Raw genomic sequence first — 26,301 nt, 5'->3', positions numbered from 1 at the left:
TTCTTTATGTCGTGTATATCAGAACCAGTTCTCCATACATCAGACTATATGGCTGTTCATGTGCTCTCCATGTCGTGTATACCAGAACCAGTTCCCCATACATCAGACTATTAGGCTGTTCATGTGCTCTCTATGTCGTGTATATCAGAACCAGTTCCCCATACATCTGACTATATGGCTGTTCATGTGCTCTCTATGTCGTGTATATCAGAACCAGTTCTCCATACATCAGACTATATGGCTGTTCATGTGCTCTCCATGTCGTGTATATCAGAACCAGTCTGCTATACATCAGACTATATGGCTGTTCATGTGCTCTCTATGTAGTGTATATCAGAACCAGTTCCCCATACATCAGACTATATGGCTGATCATGTGCTCTCCATGTCGTGTATATCAGAACCAGTCTGCTATACATCAGACTATTAGGCTGATCATGTGCTCTCTATGTAGTGTATATCAGAACCAGTTCCCCATACATCTGACTATATGGCTGTTCATGTGCTCTCCATGTCGTGTATATCAGAACCAGTTCTCCATACATCAGACTATTAGGCTGATCATGTGCTCTCTATGTCGTGTATATCAGAACCAGTTCCCCATACATCAGACTATATGGCTGATCATGTGCTCTCCATGTTGTGTATATCAGAACCAGTTCCCCATACATCTGACTATATGGCTGTTCATGTGCTCTCTATGTCATGTATATCAGAACCAGTTCTCCATACATCAGACTATATGGCTGATCATGTGCTCTCCATGTTGTGTATATCAGAACCAGTTCCCCATACATCAGACTATATGGCTGTTCATGTGCTCTCTATGTCATGTATATCAGAACCAGTTCTCCATACATCAGACTATTAGGCTGATCATGTGCTCTCCATGTCGTGTATATCAGAACCAGTCTGCTATACATCAGACTATATGGCTGTTCATGTGCTCTCTATGTAGTGTATATCAGAACCAGTTCCCCATACATCAGACTATATGGCTGTTCATGTGCTCTCCATGTCGTGTATATCAGAACCAGTTCTCCATACATCAGACTATTAGGCTGATCATGTGCTCTCTATGTAGTGTATATCAGAACCAGTTCTCCATACATCAGAATATATGGTTGTTCATGTGCTCTCTATGTCATGTACATCAAAACCAGTTCCCCATACATCAGACTATATGGCTGTTCATGTGCTCTCTATGTCATGTATATCAGAACCAGTTCTCCATACATCAGACTGTTAGGCTGATCATGTGCTCTCCATGTCGTGTATATCAGAACCAGTTCCCCATACATCAGACTATATGGCTGATCATGAGCTCTCCATGTCGTGTATATCAGAACCAGTTCTCCATACATCAGACTATATGGCTGTTCATGTGCTCTCTATGTCGTGTATATCAGAACCAGTTCCCCATACATCAGACTATATGGCTGATCATGTGCTCTCCATGTCGTGTATATCAGAACCAGTTCCCCATACATCAGACTATATGGCTGTTCATGTGCTCTCTATGTCATGTATATCAGAACCAGTTCTCCATACATCAGACTATTAGGCTGATCATGTGCTCTCCATGTTGTGTATATCAGAACCAGTTCCCCATACATCTGACTATATGGCTGTTCATGTGCTCTCTATGTCATGTACATCAAAACCAGTTCCCCATACATCAGACTATATGGCTGTTCATGTGCTCTCTATGTCATGTATATCAGAACCAGTTCTCCATACATCAGACTATTAGGCTGATCATGTGCTCTCCATGTCGTGTATATCAGAACCAGTTCCCCATACATCAGACTATATGGCTGATCATGAGCTCTCCATGTCGTGTATATCAGAACCAGTTCTCCATACATCAGACTATTAGGCTGATCATGTGCTCTCTATGTAGTGTATATCAGAACCAGTTCCCCATACATCAGACTATATGGCTGTTCATGTGCTCTCCATGTCGTGTATATCAGAACCAGTTCCCCATACATCAGACTATATGGCTGTTCATGTGCTCTCCATGTCATGTACATCAAAACCAGTTCCCCATACATCAGACTATATGGCTGTTCATGTGCTCTCTATGTCATGTATATCAGAACCAGTTCCCCATACATCAGACTATTAGGCTGATCATGTGCTCTCCATGTCGTGTATATCAGAACCAGTTCCCCATACATCTGACTATATGGCTGTTCATGTGCTCTCTATGTCATGTATATCAGAACCAGTTCCCCATACATCAGACTATTAGGCTGATCATGTGCTCTCCATGTCGTGTATATCAGAACCAGTTCTCCATACATCAGACTACATGGCTGATCATGTGCTCTCCATGTCGTGTATATCAGAACCAGTTCTCCATACATCAGACTATTAGGCTGATCATGTGCTCTCCATGTCATGTACATCAGAACCAGTTTCCCACACAACAGACTACATAGTCCTTCATGAACCGTTCCTCAATGGGTTGATGTACATGTAGTTGCCCACACAACAGACTACATAGTCCTTCATGAACTGTTCCTCAATGGACTGATGTACATGTAGCTGCCCACACAACAGACTACATAGTCCTTCATGAACTGTTCCTCAATGGGCTGATGTACATGTAGTTGCCCACACAACAGACTACACAGTCCTTCATGAACTATTCCTGTATGGGCTGATGTACATGTACTTGCCCACACAACAGACTACACAGTCCTTCATGAACTGTTCCTGTATGGGCTGATGTACATGTACTTGCCCACACAACAGACTACACAGTCCTTCATGAGCTGTTCCTGTATGGGCTGATGTACATGTACTTGCCCACACAACAGACTACACAGTCCTTCATGAACTGTTCCTCAATGGGCTGAGGCAGTTGCCCACACAACAGACTACATAGCCCTTCATGAACCGTTCCTCAATGGGCTGATGTACATGTAGTTGCCCACACAACAAACTACATAGTCTTTCATGAACTGTTCATCTCAGTCACAGTTCATCCGTATCCTCCTCTATCCAGGCTACAATCTTTCCCTCCCAACCAGGAATCACATCTTCGTCAAATGACACCTGAAATGTCAAGTAAACAATATCACATAAGAGTCATGATGGTCCTCCAGAAGAAGGAAGGCAAAAAAAGGCATCTTTCATATAAATGAAAATGTTTTCATTGGTTAAGCATTATTCAAGTTTAGATAAATATATGCAGTAGACATCTGTGTCTGGTACAACAAAGAATTTCCCTCCAATTCAAGTAAAAAAACAATCTGTTAAATATTTAACATCTAATCTAAACATCAAAGATTGCAGCTCCTCAAACAAATACTGATTTCTATCAGAATTTACAACATAACACATAGAGAGCCTGGTACACATGTATTGTAAGTGAGGAAAATGTACTGGGTTTCCTCTAGCAATATGAGTAGCAGTAGATGAACACCACTAGCTCACATGTACCTCTTCTTTCACTGTTCCAAACTCAGGATCCTGTGCCTTAAAGTGATATCTATATCTTCCTGGTCGATCATGCAGCCTTTTAATGTCCCCAAGAGTTATTTCCCCTAATCTGGAACAACAACACAGTCAAATGTATTTATTTGTAACATGTATGTCATTCATAAGGCTTGAGTTCTGACAAAAATACTGGTGACTGAAGACCACATCTGTAGGCTTTTTTTACAGAATGGTTGTACAGGTATATTAATAAAAGATCTTACTTCTGAGGGAGTGTACACATGAACGGGGTAACAGTTCTGTCTGTGAAGTATAGCACTTTAGTTCCACCCTGACCATTCATAGAGGACTCATCTAAACGACTGAGTGGAAAACCTGAAGGGAGAAAATATTTGTTTAGACTGGCAAAATTGAAACCAAGTTAAGGCATTCACAAGAAATAAAACTAGAGTATATGTAACGTTTCTTGGTTATATTATCGACAATATTTCAGAATATGTAACAGATAGATGAAAACGTATTTTGGTTAATTATATTTTATTCATCTATTTGATTGGTGTTTTACGCCGTGCTCAAGAATATTTCACTTATACAACGGCAGCCAGCATTATGGTGGGAGGAAACCAGGCAGAGCCCAGGGGAAACCCACAACCATCCGCAAGTTTGGTTAATTGTACTGAACACCACACCATACATGTACATGTAGATTCAGTCATACACTACACCATACACGTACATGTAGATCCAGTCATACACTACACCATACACGTACATGTAGATCCAGTCATACACTACACCATACACGTACATGTAGATTCAGTCATACACTACACCATACATGTACATGTAGATTCAGTCATACACTACACCATACACGTACATGTAGATCCAGTCATACACTACACCATACACGTACATGTAGATCCAGTCATACACTACACCATACACGTACATGTAGATTCAGTCATACACTACACCATACATGTACATGTAGATTCAGTCATACACTACACCATACATGTACATGTAGATTCAGTCATACACTACACCATACACGTACATGTAGATCCAGTCATACACTACACCATACACGTACATGTAGATCCAGTCATACACTACACCATACACGTACATGTAGATCCAGTCATACACTACACCATACACGTACATGTAGATCCAGTCATACACTACACCATACACGTACATGTAGATTCAGTCATACACTACACCATACACGTACATGTAGATCCAGTCATACACTACACCATACACGTACATGTAGATCCAGTCATACACTACACCATACACGTACATGTACATTCAGTCATACACTACACCATACACGTACATGTAGATCCAGTCATACACTACACCAAACACGTACATGTAGATCCAGTCATACACTACACCATACATGTACATGTAGATTCAGTCATACACTACACCATACACGTACATGTAGATCCAGTCATACACTACACCATACACGTACATGTAGATCCAGTCATACACTACACCATACACGTACATGTAGATCCAGTCATACACTACACCATACACGTACATGTACATTCAGTCATACACTACACCATACACGTACATGTAGATCCAGTCATACACTACACCATACACGTACATGTACATTCAGTCATACACTACACCATACACGTACATGTAGATCCAGTCATACACTACACCAAACACGTACATGTAGATCCAGTCATACACTACACCATACACGTACATGTACATTCAGTCATACACTACACCATACACGTACATGTAGATCCAGTCATACACTACACCATACACGTACATGTAGATCCAGTCATACACTACACCATACACGTACATGTAGATCCAGTCATACACTACACCATACACGTACATGTAGATCCAGTCATACACTACACCATACACGTACATGTAGATCCAGTCATACACTACACCATACACGTACATGTAGATCCAGTCATACACTACACCATACACGTACATGTAGATCCAGTCATACACTACACCATACACGTACATGTAGATCCAGTCATACACTACACCATACACGTACATTTAGATTCAGAAAATGTTTTACTACACCATACAGGTACGTGTAGATTCAGACACATTATAGTGAACTCTTCAAAGTGGTCAATCTATAGTTACAATGTAGTAAAGAGGAGTGGCAACCAAACACTCTGGGAAAAGCACATCACAAATCTAGATACCCTCAAATAGTAAACATGTTACACTTCACCACTATTATCTTACAAGATAACTGCATTACCTGGAAGATTTGATCTGTGGGCTTCTCCTTTTGAATCAAAGTTCAGCCGCTTTGACAACCCATCTACCGCTGAGCCACTCTTAAAAGTACGATAATTCTTAGTAAGTCTATTATTACATTAGATGGCCACAACTGGCGGTCACACAGACAGAACCAGACAAACCATATTACATGTACAGCATTAAGGAAAAGTCTACAATATTGAAGATAGATAAGCATATATGTAGTTGTTCTCCTTATAATATGTGCTGAAATTCATCTTTGTTATCAGAAAATTGCCATCATAACATGACTGATAAAATGTGGCATCTTGCATTTTCATCCAAATTTTACCTTTATGTCTTGAAATGACACCAGGCATGTTTGAATAGTTGGGATTTTCTTTAAAAACACCAATAACTGACTAAATGCACTGGGTCCCTTGAAGTCACCCACCTGACTGTGAGCTGTGTGTAACTTCTCTATTAGGGTAGAGATACTCTGTTCCAGCGTGTCTATTGTGTGTTGGTGTGGGTCTGCACCAAGAAACCCACTTCTTAAACTCTGCAACGAGTCTCGCACAACTTGCAGTTCATCTGCATTTGTTAGCTAACAGTAAAAAAGCAACAATGTGTGAGTATTCAGACGGCAAAGAAACCATTCCTCCTTTGGGTACATGTAAAATTAGGTCAGTAATAAGAGAAATAGAGACACTGCGGGAAGTACAATGCGCCATTACTGTACATGGCTATCCAATAACCACGTTACACAAGACTTTCTCCTTCCCGTTATTCTGGTAAAACATTTTCTTCTACCCCTCCCATCAGGTTTTGGTTTATTTAATTAATAATTGATGTTTTAATGCCATACTCCAGAATGTTTTCACTCACATGACAGAGATGATGTGGAGGAAGTCAATGTGCCCTGAGTAAATCACTGACCCTCACATAGTCCAGAAATCACACACGATACCCCACTGGTAAGCAGACTAATTGGGTTTGATTATTCCCCTATCCTCTGTTTTGTTAGCTAACCCCATATGTTAAACCTCACTACCTTCAGGTTTTCCTGATAGTAAACCTTATGTGTAGGACACTTGATCATGTTGCCAGTCAGTAGCAAATGAGGAAGGGTATTTACATGTACCAATGCAGACGATCTGTTGGAACCCGCACCACCCTCTATCTGAGTCTTCAAGATCTTCCCCTCCAACTTGGCCATCATCTTATCTTGTGTAGCCACTCTTGCTGAGAGACTGGCCTATGACAAAATAAAATCTCATGAAATACAGATTTGTGATCATTATATAAAGACATATGTACATAACTGACAACACGACGCAACATATTCATTATGACAGGCTAAATTAAAATTTAAATTACAGATATAAATAAATAATTATCAATAGCAATAAGTATTTATTGTTACCAATCAATACATGAATCAGTGATATCAATAAATGACAGCAATTTATCAATATGGTTAATTCATTATCAATATTAATAAAAACCAAGATTTATTGATAATGACAAATGATTTATTGATATCAATAAATACCAGAACTTATCAATATTGACAAATGATTTACTGATATCAATAAATACCACCATTTATCGATATTGACAAATGATTTATTGATATCAATAAATACCACCATTTAGCGATATTGACAAATGATTTATTGGTATAACTAAATACCACAATTTATCAATATTGACAAATGATTTATTGGAATTAATAATTCATTTACTGATATCTATAATTCTCCATTAAATGTCAATTTCGCCCTTCATAATTACCTTCCCTACATGTGTTTTGCCGATGTCAGCTCTGGTATCTCTTTGTTTGTACCCTGCCTCGTCTCCTAGTCTGTACTCTTTGTGCTCTAGTCTGTTACATCCTGTACTTTGGCTTAGACACTTTGAACTGTACTTTATAGACTACACTTTGTCCTCTACATGTACACGTGATTAACACACTTTGCTCATAGTTTGTACACTTTGTGCTCTAGTCCATTACATCCTGTTCTTTGGCTTAGACACTTTGAACTGTACTTTATAGACTACACTTTGTCCTCTACATGTACACATGGTTTACACCCTTTGTACATAGTTTGTACACTTTGTGCTCTAGTCTGTTACATCCTGTTCTTTGGCTTAGACACTTTGAACTGTACTTTATAGACTACACTTTGTCCTCTACATGTACACATGGTTTACACCCTTTGTACATAGTTTGTACACTTTGTGCTCTAGTCTGTTGCATTCTGTTCTCCGACTTATACACTTTGAACTGTACTTTATAGACTACACTTTGGCCTCTATATGTACACGTGGTTTACACACTTTGCTCATGGTTTGTACACTTTGCCTTTTACTTGTACATGATTTGCAGTTTGTACTCTTTGTCTCCATGTTTGTACCCACTGTCCCTCCAGTTTGTACAATGTTCCACTTAAACTCTCCCTAACCTAACAAACATGCATTTCTTTGACTCCACCTCATAGATATATTAACACTGTGCCAATTTGTTCTCTATCTCCCCCTTTCGTTCATTTTGTCCCCCAGTTATTTCAGTTGTTCACCAGTTTGTTAACTTTGTCCTCTCGTTTGTTCTTTTTGTCCCCTAGTATGTACCTCTGTCTCTCCAACAGTCTTCAATCTGCTGTGAAGATCATGGACCTGGGATTTGAGGTTTTTGCTGATTGACTCTTTCTCCTGGAGCTGATACTTCAAGTCATTCTGTAACTTATCTACTCTGTGGTCCTTTGTTGATAAGCTTGTCTGAAACAAAAACATGGAGAGTATACCAAACCCTTTATGCCGGCACTGTAAGTTCCGTGTCTCTTCTAACATTTCCAACTGTGAGACGCAGATGGGAGTTTGGATTGAGAGGTAATTAAACTGACAATACTAGCCAAGTTTTGACAAACTAAATGGATAAAAAAAAGGTAGTCAGACAACTCAGGAAATACGATGGCCATTGGCCCCTGCACATCTGCCTGATGAAGGCTAGGCTGTCGCAGTAGTCTCTTTCAAGAGAATAACTTCCATACCAGTGCTAACTCAACTAGAAAACACCACATATTTTCCACTGATCTGTTTGACCCCTTCCTGTGGCCTGTTTGAAAGTCAGAATACAAAAACATTATCAGAGGCTCTATCTCTCCTGATTAGCTGCACACACCTCTCCCTTGATAGGTATGCCTACTCACCTTTAGATCTGCAATAATCTTGTCCTTATCATGTAATAGCTTCTGCATCTCATCCTGTAATGATGAACACACAGACCTATATACGTGTTCGTACAAATTATTACAAAATATTGGTCATAAGTTATACTGTTCATTAAAAACAGTAAGACAACATTTCTGTTAAAAAATGTGAAGAAAGAACCTATGTTTAGGAATTTGACTGAATAGCAATGTTACAAATGTCCCATGTTCTCACTGTGATATGGGTATTGCCAATATGGCGTTATGCACATAATATGGTTGAACTATTGCCTGTGTGGCGTTATGCACATAATATGATTGAACTATTGCCTGTGTGGCGTTATATTGCCCCAATCCTTCCTTCATTGTTTACAAACCCTTTCCGATTCCACATTCTGCAGATCAAATCCCTTCCTCAACAGCTCTGCTTTCATTTGGAGAAGAACTTTCTCCTGTTCTGTCAGTCTCTGTTGTAATCCAGCCTGAAAGCATCAAGTCAAAATTAAACAGGGCTATGATCACAACATCTGAATTAGATATACATGCATACCTGGAGCAACATATGTTATTCATCTGACAAACATTAAACATATGGCTCACAAACAAAACAAAACGGGTAGAGTTAAACATCTCACTGAAAGTCAGAATAAAGGACAACTACATGTTTCCCAGAAATTTTCAGAAGCTTAAATTCAGAGCAAGTACTCAAGTAGTTTACCTACCAGCACATTTAATATTATAAATGTTTGGCAGGAGGGGAAGAGAGCATCGACAAACATAACAGATATCGGGCCAGTGGTCAAGATAACATCTGACTAACTGTCAGATGAAAGGTAACAAAAAAATTCACCTGTCGCAGCGACAGGTAGGCCCAATAAGTTTACAATCATGTTTAAGTCATCATCCATGCATGTTTGTATGTAAGGTCTGTATATTTACTTGGCGTTCTCATAATCAAAATGTTGTTGCAAGACATTCGTCATTTTTGGCCCAACATATCAGCACTGCTGGGACGTCATTTAGTGGACAAGGCCATCGTCAACGAACCTATCATATTGGCGCTTTCAACTGCGAGACCAAAAATAGATTCAATCTTGAAGAACGATCTTCGGTTGTCATAGCAATGGCAAAATTAGATCTGCAAGAAGTCATTTTAAGAGCTCCACATGCAGTTATGATGGAATGAACAGCGTCAACAAGTGGCGGTCAATCTGAGCTAGATGACAGTCAACACAGAGCAGTGAATCAATCCAAATTTGAAGTGTCATGCATGGATCAGGAGTCTCCCACTGTTATATAAATGAAATCTTAAGTACAGCGTGAAACACCACTCAAATAAATAAATAATAAAACGTGAAGTTAATATTTATAGTCCCGGTCTGTTCCTATCCCCCCAAAAATGTACATCTTTAGGACTGCATTGCTAACTTTTTCCTGCTTAAGGACTACGCGTGTCGCCACAGGTGTAAAGGATATCAAAAGACACGCACATATAAATCCAAACACACAGACCAGATGCTTTTCCTCTGTTGTTCTCCTTGAATGGGAAGCCCATGCGTACCCAAGTACAGACTTAACTCCCACAAGTAAGTTTCAATTTGATGATTGACTGTGCAGAAGTCCCGCTCCAGACAGAACATTAAATAAAAAGGAAAGTGCTACTAAAACCAAATATTCGTTTAACACTGTAGACTGTTATTGCTCTGCCAAGGTGATGATGTTGACAGAAAATAATTTCGCCAAACTTAAATTATGTTCGCAAAATCCGACAATGGCGATCGGTAGTGCTAGCACAGAATAGACTTTCTGAAAGTCAGACTGATGGGTACAGGTAGATACCTATAGGTGACAAGTACAAAAAAGTCTACCTGCCTATGCCAAAGGCAGTTTTAAAAAAAAATTTCTAGCTCTGTTAGCCTAGGATGTGACTGCAGAAGAGAGCAAAGGGATTAGACGTACCTTGACTCCCTGTAAACGGAGGCACTCATTCTTACTCTTGGACAACTCCTCTTTGATGTCTTCACAGAACAAGGTAGACTGCTGTAGCTGACTTTTCAGTATCACCTGTCACAAACATAGGTGTAAAAATGTCAGGTAAGTATAGCAATACAAGTAGGCAAGGAGACCAGAGAATGACTCTGTGGAGCTTCTATCAGACAAACACAGGTGCTATAACATCAGATAAGCATGACAATACCAGTAAGCAGGGAGACCAAGTATTGATTTGTCCTGCAAACCACTGACATAGTCCATTGTGGAGTGCCCGTCAGACAAATACAGGTGCTATAAAATCAGATAAGCATGACAATACCAGCAAGCAGGAAGACCAGGTATTGATTTATCACCACTGACATAGTCCATTGTGGAGTGCCCATCAGACAAATACAGGTGCTATAACAACAGGTAAGTCTGACAATACAAGCAGGCAGGAAGACCAGGTATTGATTTATCTAGCACAACACTGACATAGATTACTGTGGAGCTCCTGTCAGACAAACACACAGGCTATAACATCAGGCAAGCATGACAATACAAGCAGGCAGGGAGAACAGGTATTGATTTGTCTAGCACAACACTGACATAGACCACTGTGAAGCTCCTGTCAGACAAACACAGGTGCTATAACATCAGGTAAGCATGACAATACAAATAGCCAGGGACAACAGGTAATGATTCTGTGGAGCACCTGTCAGACAAAGACAGGTGCCATAACATCAGGTAACCATGACAATACAAGTAGGCAGGGAGACCATGTAATGATTTGTCCATCACACCAGTGACATAGACCACTGGAGAGCTCCTGTCAGACAAACACAGATGCCATAACATCAGGTAAGCATGACAATACAAGTAGGCAGGGAGACCATGTAATGATTTGTCCATCACAACAGTGACATAGACCACTGGAGAGCTCCTGTCAGACAAACACAGATGCCATAACATCAAATAAGCATGACAATACAAGTAGGCAGGGAGACCATGTAATGATTTGTCCATCACACCAGTGACATAGACCACTGGAGAGCTCCTGTCAGACAAACACAGGTGCCATAACATCAGGTAAGCATGACAATACAAGTAGGCAGGGAGAACAGGTATTGATTTGTCCATCACACCAGTGACATAGACCAGTGGAGAGCTCCTGTCAGACAAACACAGGTGCCATAACATCAGGTAAGCATGACAATACAAGTAGGCAGGGAGAACAGGTATTGATTTGTCTATCACACCAGTGACTTAGACCACTGGAAAGCTCCTGTCAGACAAACACAGATGCTATAACATCAGGTAACCATGACAATACAAGTAGGCAGGGAGAACAGGTATTGATTTGTCCATCACACCAGTGACACCGACCACTGGAGAGCTCCTGTCAGACAAACACAGGTGCCATAACATCAGGTAAGCATGACAATACAAGTAGGCAGGGAGAACAGGTATTGATTTGTCCATCACACCAGTGACATAGACCACTGGAAAGCTCCTGTCAGACAAACACAGATGCTATAACATCAGGTAACCATGACAATACAAGTAGGCAGGGAGAACAGGTATTGATTTGTCCATCACACCAGTGACATAGACCACTGGAGAGCTCCTGTCAGACAAACACAGGTGCCATAACATCAATTAAGCATGACAATACAAGTAGACAGGGAGAACAGGTATTGATTTGTCCATCACACCAGTGACATAGACCACTGGAAAGCTCCTGTCAGACAAACACAGATGCTATAACATCAGGTAACCATGACAATACAGGTAGGCAGGGAGAACAGGTATTGATTTGTCCATCACACCAGTGACACCGACCACTGGAGAGCTCCTGTCAGACAAACACAGGTGCCATAACGTCAGGTAAGCATGACAATACAAGTAGGCAGGGAGAACAGGTATTGATTTGTCCATCACACCAGTGACATAGACCACTGGAAAGCTCCTGTCAGACAAACACAGGTGCCATAACATCAGGTAACCATGACAATACAAGTAGGCAGGGAGAACAGGTATTGATTTGTCCATCACACCAGTGACATAGACCACTGGAGAGCTCCTGTCAGACAAACACAGGTGCCATAACATCAGGTAAGCATGACAATACAAGTAGACAGGGAGAACAGGTATTGATTTGTCCATCACACCAGTGACATAGACCAGTGGAGAGCTCCTGTCAGACAAACACAGATGCTATAACATCAGGTAACCATGACAATACAAGTAGGCAGGGAGAACAGGTATTGATTTGTCCATCACACCAGTGACATAGACCAGTGGAAAGCTCCTGTCAGACAAACACAGATGCTATAACATCAGGTAAGCATGACAATACAAGTAGGCAGGGAGAACAGGTATTGATTTGTCCATCACACCAGTGACATAGACCACTGGAAAGCTCCTGTCAGACAAACACAGATGCTATAACATCAGGTAAGCATGACAATACAAGTAGGCAGGGAGAACAGGTATTGATTTGTCCATCACACCAGTGACACAGACCACTGGAGAGCTCCTGTCAGACAAACACAGGTGCTATAACATCAGGTAAGCATGACAATACAAGCAGGCAGGGAGAACAGGTATTGATTTGTCCATCACAACACCGACATAGCCCACTGCAGAGCTCCTGTCAGACAGACAGGTGCTAAAACATCAGGTAACCATGACAATGCTAGTGAAAATGGTCCATACAATTCTGAGTGGAGCACTGAAATATGGAGGTGACAGTCATATGTTAACAAAATAGACATGACCCGAATATCCATCAGCGAGATATCTCTCAACCAGTTGAACAGCTATGAGTACTATCATAAATGTATGTGCAGCCATCATGTATAATTATCTGCTGCACTCTCACAACACTGGGAAACTGTAGAGCAGAACTCACCACTTGTTCCGAGCTTGGAGATCCTTCTGTGGGAAGCTTTGTAGGGCTTTCTTCTCCATCTGGAAGCTGACCACGTAACAGCTGCAACACAAAACAGCAGGAACTCTTCATACATGATACCAGGAGAAGAAGACTGTATATCCTACACTCAACAGCTGTAACATGATGCACCACAATTACATGATACAAACAGTTGAAGACTGTATATCCTACACTCAACAGCTGTAACATGATATGCCACAATTACATGATACAAAGAGGTGAAGACTGTATATCCTACACTCAACAGCTGTAACATGATATGCCACAATTACATGATACAAAGAGGTGAAGAATGTATGTCCTGCACTCCACAGCTGTAACATGTTAGGCCACAATTACATGATACAAAGAGGTGAAGACTGTATATCCTACACTAAACAGCTGTAACATAATTACATGATACAAACAGGTGAAAACTGTACATCCTACACTCAACAGCTGTAACACGGTGCACCACAATTACATGATACCATGAGGTGAAAACATATATCCTACACTCAACAGCTGCAATATGATACTCCAGTACCAGGAAATCTTCCTATGTAGCAGAGGGTTTGTGACGTTTCAGCTTTCACTATGCCCACATGTTCATGTACCATGTAGTATTGGCACACAACGATCATTATGAACCGTTACCGTGAACTGTGGCTCTTGCTAACAACATGACATAGCAGAATCAAGACCTCTTCAGACATAATAGACAATGGTAAAAACATTCCATATGATCATCTGGTATTGGGTTGATTTCATAAAGTTAAAAGAAATGGTTGGGCAGTATTACAAGTCCTTTCCTGATGATATTCATATTTAGTCAGCCCTCTTTTCTCATTTACATCACAACCACATGACAAAATCACCTCCTTCTTGGAATGAATCTGACTTATCAACTGTGCTAGGGTATATTACTATTATTATTGTTAGTTAGGGACAATAAATGAAGAATATTTCATTGTGTATACACAGGTATGAATGAGTGTGTTACCAGGTCCTGCAGCATCATCAACTGTTTCTTCGTCTCCCTCATCTGTTTATCCAGCTCCTCATGTTCCTTCATCAGCTCATCATACTGGCCCCTCTCCACACTCTCCCCCTTCCCACGGCGGCTCACCGGAACCGGGATGTGGCTCGCTGCAAACATACACATAAACAGAAGTACAAATATTAAGTACCAGTTTCTTTTAAAATGACAACAAATGGACAGCTGATGTGCTATCACACAAAGAGTTTAACAGGGCCGCATGCGCAGGGTGGGAAAACAAGGGCTTTACATGTTAAATGTAGCTGTGACAATTGTGAGTAGGGCACAAAAGCAAGGTATCTTGGAATTACCGCTCATATATATACATGCCATGGAATGAGATAAAACTTTTGTCATGGACAGCGAATGTATTTCACCCGATTTTTGCCCATGACATATAGGTTTTGGCAAGTATTTTTGTTCTGCCGACTATTCACTGGAAGGCTCTGTTACAATATAGGCATTTTGCTATGGACATGTCGTCTTGGCTCTGAACTACACCTTACCCAATATTAAAAGTTCACTGCTGATTTGTTTGCTATGTACAAACGAGAATCTTCAGCGCAAAGTTTTTATGTGAACTATGGGTTATGGTGACCAGTGTTTACGCAAAGGCTTAAAACTCTAGTGAACCACCAATGGTTCACACCAAAAATAAGGCGTATTAGGAGGCATACTCTACTGCTTTATGCTTTGCTTCTTCCAATATCGCAGTCACATGAATGCAGTGGGCTTTACCAGAGGAGGAAATCAGATGTAACTTAATCAAGTGAGTTTACCCGGAACATGGTCTGAGGATCGACTTTTGCTGACTACCCCAGTTCGCTGGTCTTTCCTGGGGCTTCCACCGGTCACCGGACTCCCCCGAGATCCCGATCCGCTGTCCACACTCACTCCCTCTATGTCCCTGTGGTGGTCACCTCCTGTAGGGGCAGGCCTTAGCCGCTCGCAGGCTGAGAAACTTTGGTCTGAATCACTGCACTGGTCAGAACTACTTTCCCGATACAGTCTACAGAGGTGCATGTAAACAGACAGGCATGCTAAATGCTGAAGCACACTACTTACACGTGCATGTATGTCACACAATATTCAATGTAACCACGAACTTATGCTGATGTTGTTGTACACCTGCATAATATAAGAGACCTTGAAGGTCATGTCAAAGATAGAAATTTCAAATTATCTCTGGATATTTCATGTATGGTTCTTCTTTCTAAAACTACTTACATAATTCCAGGTATATAACATTCAACATTTTTGCATAAATTTTCATATTATTGGACTAGTAGACTTGTTTTGTAGTTACTTATATAAGTAATATATAAGTAAACATTTTTATCCCTTTATAATTTTTAGTGATCTCTATATTTTTTGGATGCAAAGTTTACTAGATTGAGGTGATGCCTAATGTCACTCTAGTTTAATAAACGTAACCATGGAAAACAACTACAATAAACAGGGAAAATAGGGCTCTACACACCTTCTATCATGTCTGTCTTTGTCTGCCGCTCGTCTGCGATATCGGGTTGAGCCTGCTCGTGCTACATCTCGCCTTGCATCTGCCAAAGCGGCCACTGCACCCTGCAACACAAGAATTAAGGCTTCATCACTTTTTTCAAACAACAACTACATGTACACCAATGAATAAACATTGAAAAATAGTGTGGTTGAAGCTATGGAAAACTTGAGAAAATCAGAATCTACTGACAATTACCTGAGCAATGCTAGCTACGTTTGGGCTCTTGCCAGGGGAGCGAACTCCAAAACCAGACTGTCGTACACTTTTGGGTTTGAAGTGAGCTGCTAGAGCAAGAATCAGTCTCATCACAGATTTCAAGTTGCCTTCCACAATGTCTATAAGAAAACATGGAAAAGTTTCAAAAACAACCTTATAACAGATTTCAGTTTTCATTCTAACTCATCTGATGGAAACATGACATGGGAACAGAACGAAAACAATCAATACTGACTTCTTCCATGAGTGCAGATTTTCTCCTTGATGAATATTGCGGATATTCATCAATCCACTAATACATCAACCCATCATTACACAACACAAATGATGAAATCTCATGTACAATCATTTACCTTCTTTGTTAGGATTCATATCTCCAAAAAAAGAAATATTTACTTCAGTTTCCTACTACTATATCTGACAGACAGTACTGCACGTGTAAGCAGACTGCTTTGTAATTCACCTTTAGCCACAATGTGATGCATCTTGATTCTGTTGAGAGACATGAACTGTAGCACTTTCTCCACATTATCCTTCATCTCAGTCAGGTTAGACGGGCACATATGGACGCCAGATAGCTTCTCCCCACCTGTAAAGCCAACACACTATCAATCAGCACTAAAAAGCTGCACCTATTATTATAATCAAAAGACCTATGAAATACAATCATCACAAGCTCTACATGTCCCTATTACTATCATCACAAACTGCACATATCACTGTCATCACAAGTTGAACCTGTCACTATGATCACAAGCCGCACCTATCACTATCATCACAAGCTGCACCTATCACCACAAGCTGAACCTGTCACTATCATCACAAGTTGCACCTAACTCTATCATCACAAGCTGAACCTGTCACTATCATCACAAGCTGCACCTATCACTATCATCACAAGCTGTGCTTATCACTATCATTACAAGCTGCACCTATCACCACAAGCTGAACCTGTCACTATCATCACAAGCTGCACCTATCACTATCATCACAAGTTGCACCTAACACTATCATCACAAGTTGCACCTAACACTATCATCACAAGCTGAACCTGTCACTATCATCACAAGCTGCACCTATCACTATCATCACAAACTGCACATATCACTATCATCACAAGCTGCACCTATCACCACAAGCTGAACCTGTCACTATCATCACAAGCTGCACCTAACACTATCATCACAAGTTGCACCTAACACTATCATCACAAGCTGCACCTAACACTATCATCACAAGCTGCACCTATCACTATCATCACAAGCTGTGCTTATCACTATCATTACAAGCTGCACCTATCACTATCCTCAAAAGCTGCACCTATCACTATCAAAAGCTGAACCTGTCACTATCATCACAAGCTGCATCTTCACTAAAGTCACAAACCACCCACCTACAATCTCCACCAGGTTAATCAGAGCCACTCCATCCTTCATGTCGTGTCGCAGATCTTCAACAAGCCGCGTGCCTGGCTTCTTCTTCAGCTGGGAATTGACCCAGGCTAGGTAGGCATGAAGCTGTCTCTGAAGGTAATGTAACAAGATATATAATGAAGGTGGTCAATAAGGCCATGTAACAAGATATGTAATGAGGGTGGTCAATAAGGAAATATAATGACAAGATTTCAAACAAAAAATTCCAACATGTAAATGTAATGCAGGAAGAAATGCCAATCAGTGAAACAGAGGTAAACGTACATATGCGTCTATCACATGTATGTGTTTTGTGAAATTACATACTTGTGATGTGGATAAATTTGAACAAATAAAATGAGCAGTTCGGCTTTCTGAAAATTTCATTGATGTTTTTACATTGTGCTCAAATAAATCTAGCACATAACATTAATTTGGATTAGTGTAAACTGGTAATTATGTGCACATCAGATGCATGAATGAATGAATATGATTTTCATAAAGCGACATTTGCAGTCAATGGCATGGGAGAAGGACTGAGAAAAATAAATAGGTGACGATGTTTACAGACTGTTACTTAATAAATGCAGTATGAAAATTATTAAACAAGGTTTCATTATAGACTATTAGGACCATCACATAGTTCAGTCATTTCAGTTGCTGATAACAACATTGAACAATATAGAGGTATGTCGTATTCCTTGTTTCTCAGAAAAGACCAAGTCATTTTATGTACATGTGTATATGCACTACAAGAAAACCAAATGTCCCTGCAAGCTTGTGAGTATAAAGACTATCCTTCACAAATATGATTGTACATGTATATACTTGTGCAATATCACCATCTGACTATTCACAGAATAATTTTACATGTACATGCACAAGTGCTTGAAGTACACATATGAAAACTACATGTACATATAAGCAGACCTTATCAGTAGACATGAAGCTTAAACAGTACAGGTATGTGATGTGCACAGCTCATTATACAGGTATGTGATGTATACAGCCCACTATACAGGTATGTGACCCCCATTATACAGGTATGCGATGTACACAGCTCATTATACAGGTATGTGATGTATACAGCCCACTATACAGGTATGTGATGTATACAGCCCACTATACAGGTATGTGACCCCCATTATACAGGTATGTGATGTACACAGCTCATTATACAGGTATGTGATGTATACAACCAACTATACAGGTATGTGATGTATACAGCCCACTATACAGGTATGTGATGTATACAGCCCACTATACAGGTATGTGATGTATACAGCCCATTATACAGGTATGTGATGTATACAGCCCATTATACAGATATGTGTATACAGCCCATTATACAAGTATGTTATGTATACAGCCCATTATACAAGTATGTGATGTATACAGCCCATTATACAGGTATGTGATGTATACAGCCCATTATACAGGTATGTGATGTATACAGCCCACTATACAGGTATGTGATGTATACAGCCCACTATACAGGTATGTGGCCCCCATTATACAGGTATGTGATGTACACTGCTCATTATACAGGTATGTGATGTATACAGCCCATTATACAGGTATGTGATGTATACAGCCCACTATACAGGTATGTGATGTATACAGCCCATTATACAGGTATGTGATGTATACAGCCCATTACATGAGTATGTGATGTATACAGCTCATTATACACGTATGTGATGTATACAGATCATTATACACATATGTGATGTATACAGCCCATTATACACGTATGTGATGTATACAGCCCACTATACACATGTGATGTATACAGCCCATTATACAGGTATGTGATGTATACAGCCCATTACATGAGTATGTGATGTATACAGCTCATTATACATGTATGTGATGTATACAGCCCATTATACAGGTATATGAGCTCATTACACAGGTATGTGATGTATACAGCTCATTATACAGGTATATGAGCTCATTATACACGTACACCATTGAAAGAACTTCAAGGAAATCCTGAAATTACACATAAAAATACTACACAAACAGAGCCTATTGGCTTCATTATAATCTTGTACATGAACCGATAGTGAGTAACTTTACACTCCGTCACTTTATTAGCTTTAGAGCTGGTTTATTTCATTATGTCTTGTTCCACCTGCACATGTAGGTGTGAAACAGTAAGATTAGACATTTTATTTACCTCACCTAACCCACAAGCCAACCAGGTAAATATGGCAGTGAGCCAAGTACATGTATGTAAGTATGTAAAGTACACGTGATGCAGCAGTACACTATGTGTTAACGTTGTGCAACTGTCTATATGTCGTTAACTCTGTGCAACTGTCTGTACGTCGTTAACTCTGTGCAACTGTCTGTACGTCAGAAGCATTTTAACAGAACTTCCTTGTCAAGACACACCTTGCCCATCTTATATGTAGACATGTATTATGACAAGTGTTGTTTTCTGTAGTGGTAACAATACTATAACCAAATTTAACGTTTAATCCAGGGCCAATATTGAAAGGGGAATTAACATGGTAATATAACATGCAATCGTACATCAATCACAGAACCTCCCTCAGCACAACGGTGTTGTTGGGACACAAAGGAGCTGTGTAATCTTTGGTACTTAGAGCTTGAAGTTATTAACATAGACAGGTACACTACATTGTATATAGCACTGGATGTTAATTGAACAGTAAGCCTCAGCATAAGCAGTATCTGCATAACACCATCTTACAGGCTACAATGAATAAGTACATACATGTAGGCTGTAATCAAGCATCTGGGAAGGGTTGGCCATGTTCCCATAGATTCCACGTTAATCACGTGGAGTCATTACCTTCACTAACCTGGAACTTGGTTCTGTTGCCTACGGTGTATTCAAAATGTCAACTGTACTGTGCGCTACAAAAATAAGTTCCTTGAAGTAATTCCCTGTGGCCATAAGTGGGAAGGTCTTCCAGCAACCTGTGGATGGTCGTGAGTTTCCTCCGGGCTGTGCCCAGTTTCCTCCCACCATAATGCTGGCTGCCGTCATTTAAGTGAAATATTCTTGAGTATGGCGTAAAACAACAATCAAAATTAATAAACTGAAGTAATTCCAAATTCATATCACCTCATGATGAAGGAATTCTAAAAACCATAATATCGCAATTCAGACAAATGTAAGAGCCACATGAACAGCATATGAACTCTGCGAACCACCATTTTCGAATCATGTGACTCCATTACTAGGACTAGGCTATTCTTTACGAAATCAAGATAATCTTCTTTTTTCACAAAAGTTGCAAATAGTTCCTATTGATGATTACATTAAAACAAATATGACATGTTAAGGTTTTTGAGTAAGTTATCAATCACAATTTTAATGATCTACATTTTTTTTGTATCAATCCAAGCGTCTTTCTTCTGCACGATGTCAAATGCAGACGACTTGAATCGAAAATGACTGTTAGCCATGTTTGGCTTTCTGGCAACGCACCAGGTATATTTGTGTTATTAAAGTATGATATTATAGTCTTTATTATTCCCGTATAACTAGATTATATTAAGTCAAAATTACTTTTGGATTAAAGGAAACATCTTTTGTAGCACAGCATTGACATGTTGAGGACAGAACACTCAAACAGACCAAGTTCCAGGTAAGGTAATGCAAGAGTACAGATATATGTATTTCTGAGAGCTAAGCTGGGATTTATGAAACAGATCTTAGATCTAGCTGAAGCGATAACTCTGAGCACAAAAAAACAACAGAATATTTGATCATTTTCTTCACTTATGCTCGATACAGCATGGCTGAAACATTAAGGAAGTGGCGTAAAGGTATACTGATTCATCCATTCTTCACTAAAGTGTTTGAAACTGACATGTATCAGTAACAACACCTTTAGAAAAAATTTGGGACAACCTAATTTGAATTACATGTACTCTGTATTTAATACTGTTAAGTGACATGCTTCTTGTAGTCCAGTAAGCCCCCACTTCCACCATATTTTATATCACATACCACAGAACTTCAAGCTGGGCTTACGCCACTAGAAGGAGGATGTGAAAACAAACAAACAAACAAACAATGTGAAAAATGCAAATAAGTCTAGGCCAAGCCCACTTTCAAGCAAGGTCCAGCTCAACCAATGTCACAAATGTGAGGAAGGTGTTAGATCTTGCGGGCTTTGTTTGCTCATCCAATTGGCTTGTTGTACTGCGTATTAGGTCAGGTGACAGGCTGCAGTGAGGGACAGCCCTGGATAAACTAACAGGGCTGCAAGCTATGATGGACAGGCAACAGGAATGCCTACCAAGTCCAATAAATATGAAATTTTCTTGTAAGATCAAAGAGAAATGGTGAGTTTTGGGAGGAAAATATCATGTCGGGCAAAAGGTACTGGTAACTTAAGGCCCAGTGGTAGATCATTCAACACAAATTTCATTGATCATTCCAGAACATTTTCTTAACTCAAGTTATCCAATGTTTAGAGATGTCTGTTTGCCACACCATTTAATGTGATCTGACCAGGTTATGGGAGAAGTGATACACTCAAACTATAAAGAAGGGAATAACAAAGTTCACTCCACTTCCATCACGATACCAGACGGATCCCACTTCCGTCACCATACCCCAGAGATCCCACGCCTCACCCATTTAATTAATGACTCAATAAAAAATGTAAGTCACATATAAGAAATAACAGTAGGAGTTGTACATCGTTTACCATTTGTCAAGACGGTAACCACAAGTAGAGACTTAAAATGAGTTTTTAACACTGAAACATAACAGTGATCTGCCTATTTGTGCAGAATGAAAATTTTCATGTCGTAGGATAGACGTAGTCATCTGTGTGAGAAAAAAATAGTTCCGTGTACATGCAATTTAGTACAATGATCCTTTTTTATACATGAACATGTATGTAAATGCATTGTTTCTCACGTAATCATGTCACATACATGTATATATATGAATTGTTTCTCACATAATCATATCACATACATGTATATATATGAACTGTTTCTCACATAATCATATCACATACATGTATGTATATGAATTGTTTCTCACGTAATCATATCACATAGATGTATATATATGAACTGTTTCTCACATAATCATATCACATACATGTATGTATATGAATTGTTTATCACGTTATCATATCACATATATATATATGTATATGAATTGTTTTCACATGATCATACCACGTGTACATAAATGTATCATTCGTGTACACAAACGGTCTGAGTACACTACACGGTAACGCATGCAATGGGAAAGGTATAAATGAAAGTAGCTACTGATGGAAGTTTTAACTTACTGTCCACTCCACCCAGGAATGAGACATGCCCTCCATGGAGCTGTCCATGGACGAGTCTGGGGACTTGATTGGGTCATACTCCATCCTCACTGCTGCTCCGCCAGGACGGGAATAATCAATGGTCCCTGGTGGTGTAGACTGACTGCTCAAGGGGAAGGGATAAGCACTTGTTATTTTCACTGACCCACAGTAATATTTCTCCCAAAGCCACATGTATCATTGTCCACTGGTAACACTTTCACCACTTTTTTTATCTTCAGTGCTGCAACAGAAAATAGTCCCTGCCCTGTCAGATGTATGTCACAACTGATGTGCTCCACTGAAGACGGCCCAGAGATGTCCTCCTTTTGGAATCAACTTCTGTATCACGTGTACGCTTTGTTGACACTTTTTTTGTTGTTCCTGAGGCCCTGTATTGGTGGTGTCCTCTCACAGCTTGGCATCACTAACATGAGTGTTCCCAAAAACTGAGATTTGCCTTCCTGATAATAGTACTGGTAAGAGAAGCTGGTACAGTCTACATGTACTGTATCTGTAGTGAAAATTATAACACAGTAAACTGGATGCCAGGATGGCATGGAAGACAGCTGTCAGTCTCACAATCACAACAGGCTGCATCCAGTACAGAGGCTGAGGTCAGCCTGAAGTTAGAACAGAGAAATCAGTCATCCTCTCTTGGCATCATCTCCTAACCCTGAGTCAAGCTTAAATACACTGGCCAACAAGTAATCTTACTGTTAACATATTCTGCTTAGCAATGAAAATCTGCTCGTATAAAAGCCTGGACTAACTCAAGAATTTATAGCAAGATCACATGCAATGGGTTTTGAGGAATTTAATCATGTACAGCTTGATTCTTCTCTGATGGTACAGCGTTACTTATGTACACAAATACCCAAGGACACATATATAAATGTACATGCCTTCATGTAAAATATCTTCAGATATGATACCAAATTTCAAAATAAGATTTGAAAAAATAGGGCCGAGACATTGTTTCTCCTAAACTAGGTCACTTGGGCGAAGCCACTCCTTTTGTCCAGTAATAAAGACAGGAGATAAACATTGAATGCTATTGATATGACTTGAACAGGTATGGACATATCCTGTAGTATCACAGCACCTGGTCTTTCACTTGTGCTGGATGCCCATATGCACAGTGCAATACACCATTATAGGACCTTCAGGTTACCCTTATACCTGGATGTCTTACACCCCAACTCTCATTTCAAATATTCACATGGATAAAAATCCCATTAATGCACACATGTATACATGTATACTACAATGAGGCTGCATGGTAACTGTGACACTCACTTCATAGAAGGCACTACAGCACCGGTCTCAGAAGTACACAAGTTGGATTAGCACAAAGAGATCTGACTATACTCACTGGACATTTGATGTCGCATAAGACCAGAGCTAGGCCTGGCAACACCTGTAGTCAAGCACAATACTGGTACTTATCACATGCATACCCATGCATTAATGTATATGTAAGCTTATACATTAAACATACACTTGCGCAATTGGATGAGCCAGATAGATCTGTATATGCTACCTGTAGGTCACTGATGCAAACACTGCACATCTGACATGATCAATGGCAACTCATTTCACACCTGAGTGCCCAATTGCTAAAGAAGCTCATTTTTTTTAAACATGTCTATCCAATCAAAAGCAACAATTAGCCCAGATGTAGAGTATGAGATCAGAAGCTCAATTTCATGCTCTTTTCCCATCCTGTTGACACTTATCTCCCTATAAACGCTACACTAAGGAGCTGCAACCGGCTCACAAAACTAAGGTAGTGATACATCTTCATGTTCACTACTGGTTGACCAGTGAACAGCTATCTTTATCACATTGATCACCTACTCCAGTGGTCACGGTTGAGGTTCACCTTAAATTTACACACCTCTGTCTGTGCATCTACTGATAATCAATCGTAACCACTGTCCTACAAAGATACAGACCTACCTATTACTTCATGCCAGTAATTAAAATACAGCTAGCGACCTCGCAAAGCGTCCCAGACAGTCCCAGCGATCTGCATGGCCCAGCTGTCGGCAGCATGATCGGTAAACAGCTAGTCACATCCACAAACACGATGACATCACAAAGATCACACCTTAAATATTTGGGCTAGAATAATGAAAGCAAAGAGATTGAGAAAGCAAACTTCGGACAGCCACAGTTAGCTGTTGATGTCTGCACGCTCATCACAGCAAGTGTCGGGGAAGTTTCACATGGTGTTGTTGTTGTTGCCATCACACGTACATATATTGCTGAGAGTCTGGCATATTATTATTCTTATTGACTTATAGACTATTGATAACTGGTGTTGCAGTGCTGCTGATCCACAATATGAAATGATCCTAACACATTACCTGAAAATCGACATCGCCGGCGAGATGTGTCAGCGTGTGCCCAGTGTTTAGCCGTCCCAACACACAAAACCCGATATGTCAAAACATTCAAGATGGCGACTTGTCGGGGTCCAATCGATTGAGACCGGCCTGGCATCGGATGATGCTAAAACTAGGGAAGTGGTTTCTACAGGCTGAACACTGAATCATCCCAGAGGAGCAATGCTAATCAGCTCAGCTTCGACGTCACTGCGTCTCTTCGCTCTACTACGATGCAATCTCTGCCATATAGGTCTTGGTGCACATATCCCATGGACCTACATGTACATATGAAGTGGACATGTATACACTAGGCCTACATGTGGCGTATGCTATCAATGTGATATAATCTGTCAAATGATTCATATATATAACTGACACACAAAAAAACATATAGGACGTACACAAAAAATTCTTCAAGTCAAGGGAAAAAATAAGTGTATTTATTTATTTGATTGGACTTTTACTCCGTACTCAAGAATATATTTCACTTTAGGCGTATATATGTACGACGGCGGACATCATTAGGCATACAGTGGGAAGAAACCGGGCACAGCTTGGAGGAAACCCACAACAGT

The 26,301-nt window shown here is 40.0% G+C and overlaps 1 protein-coding gene across 3 annotated transcripts; it reads right to left on the bottom strand.

Annotated features, from left to right (window-relative positions):
* On the bottom strand, positions 1 to 25,851 carry LOC135481725 (dixin-like). 3 transcript variants are annotated; one of them, XM_064761389.1, is made up of 19 exons: positions 25,706 to 25,851; positions 23,316 to 23,577; positions 18,000 to 18,129; positions 17,070 to 17,195; positions 16,586 to 16,725; positions 16,352 to 16,452; positions 15,651 to 15,880; positions 14,836 to 14,981; positions 13,812 to 13,892; positions 10,886 to 10,990; positions 9,304 to 9,408; positions 8,927 to 8,980; positions 8,349 to 8,495; positions 6,853 to 6,972; positions 6,169 to 6,321; positions 5,734 to 5,812; positions 3,713 to 3,824; positions 3,453 to 3,561; positions 1 to 3,065 (listed from the first exon to the last, which is right to left on the bottom strand). In XM_064761389.1, the coding sequence occupies exons 2-19, from the start codon at positions 23,526 to 23,528 to the stop codon at positions 2,985 to 2,987; spliced, it is 2,232 nt and encodes a 743-aa protein (XP_064617459.1). In that variant the 5' UTR covers positions 23,529 to 23,577; positions 25,706 to 25,851; the 3' UTR covers positions 1 to 2,984. The 3 variants fall into 3 exon arrangements, with proteins under 3 accessions (XP_064617459.1, XP_064617461.1, XP_064617460.1); XM_064761391.1 differs by having other exon boundaries at positions 6,859 to 6,972; XM_064761390.1 differs by lacking the exon at positions 25,706 to 25,851 and having other exon boundaries at positions 23,316 to 23,758.
* Between the last annotated feature and the right edge of the window lie 450 nt (positions 25,852 to 26,301).

Source organism: Liolophura sinensis, chromosome 1 (assembly GCF_032854445.1).
Source record: "Liolophura sinensis isolate JHLJ2023 chromosome 1, CUHK_Ljap_v2, whole genome shotgun sequence".
Taxonomy (NCBI): Eukaryota; Metazoa; Mollusca; class Polyplacophora; order Chitonida; family Chitonidae; genus Liolophura; species Liolophura sinensis.
This window is presented reverse-complemented; position numbering and strand designations above follow the sequence as displayed.

Bases quoted from the DNA above. Each gene is read 5' to 3' on its own strand.
- LOC135481725 (XM_064761389.1), bottom strand. From the start codon at position 23,528: ATGTGGCTTTGGGAGAAATATTACTGTGGGTCAGTGAAAATAACAAGT. The intron at 16,726-17,069 runs GTGAATTACAAA...GTTTTCTTATAG, and splicing joins GCATCACATTGTGGCTAAAG to ACATTGTGGAAGGCAACTTG. The intron at 6,322-6,852 runs GTAAATACCCTT...TTTTACTGTTAG, and splicing joins GATCGTCTGCATTGGTACAT to CTAACAAATGCAGATGAACT.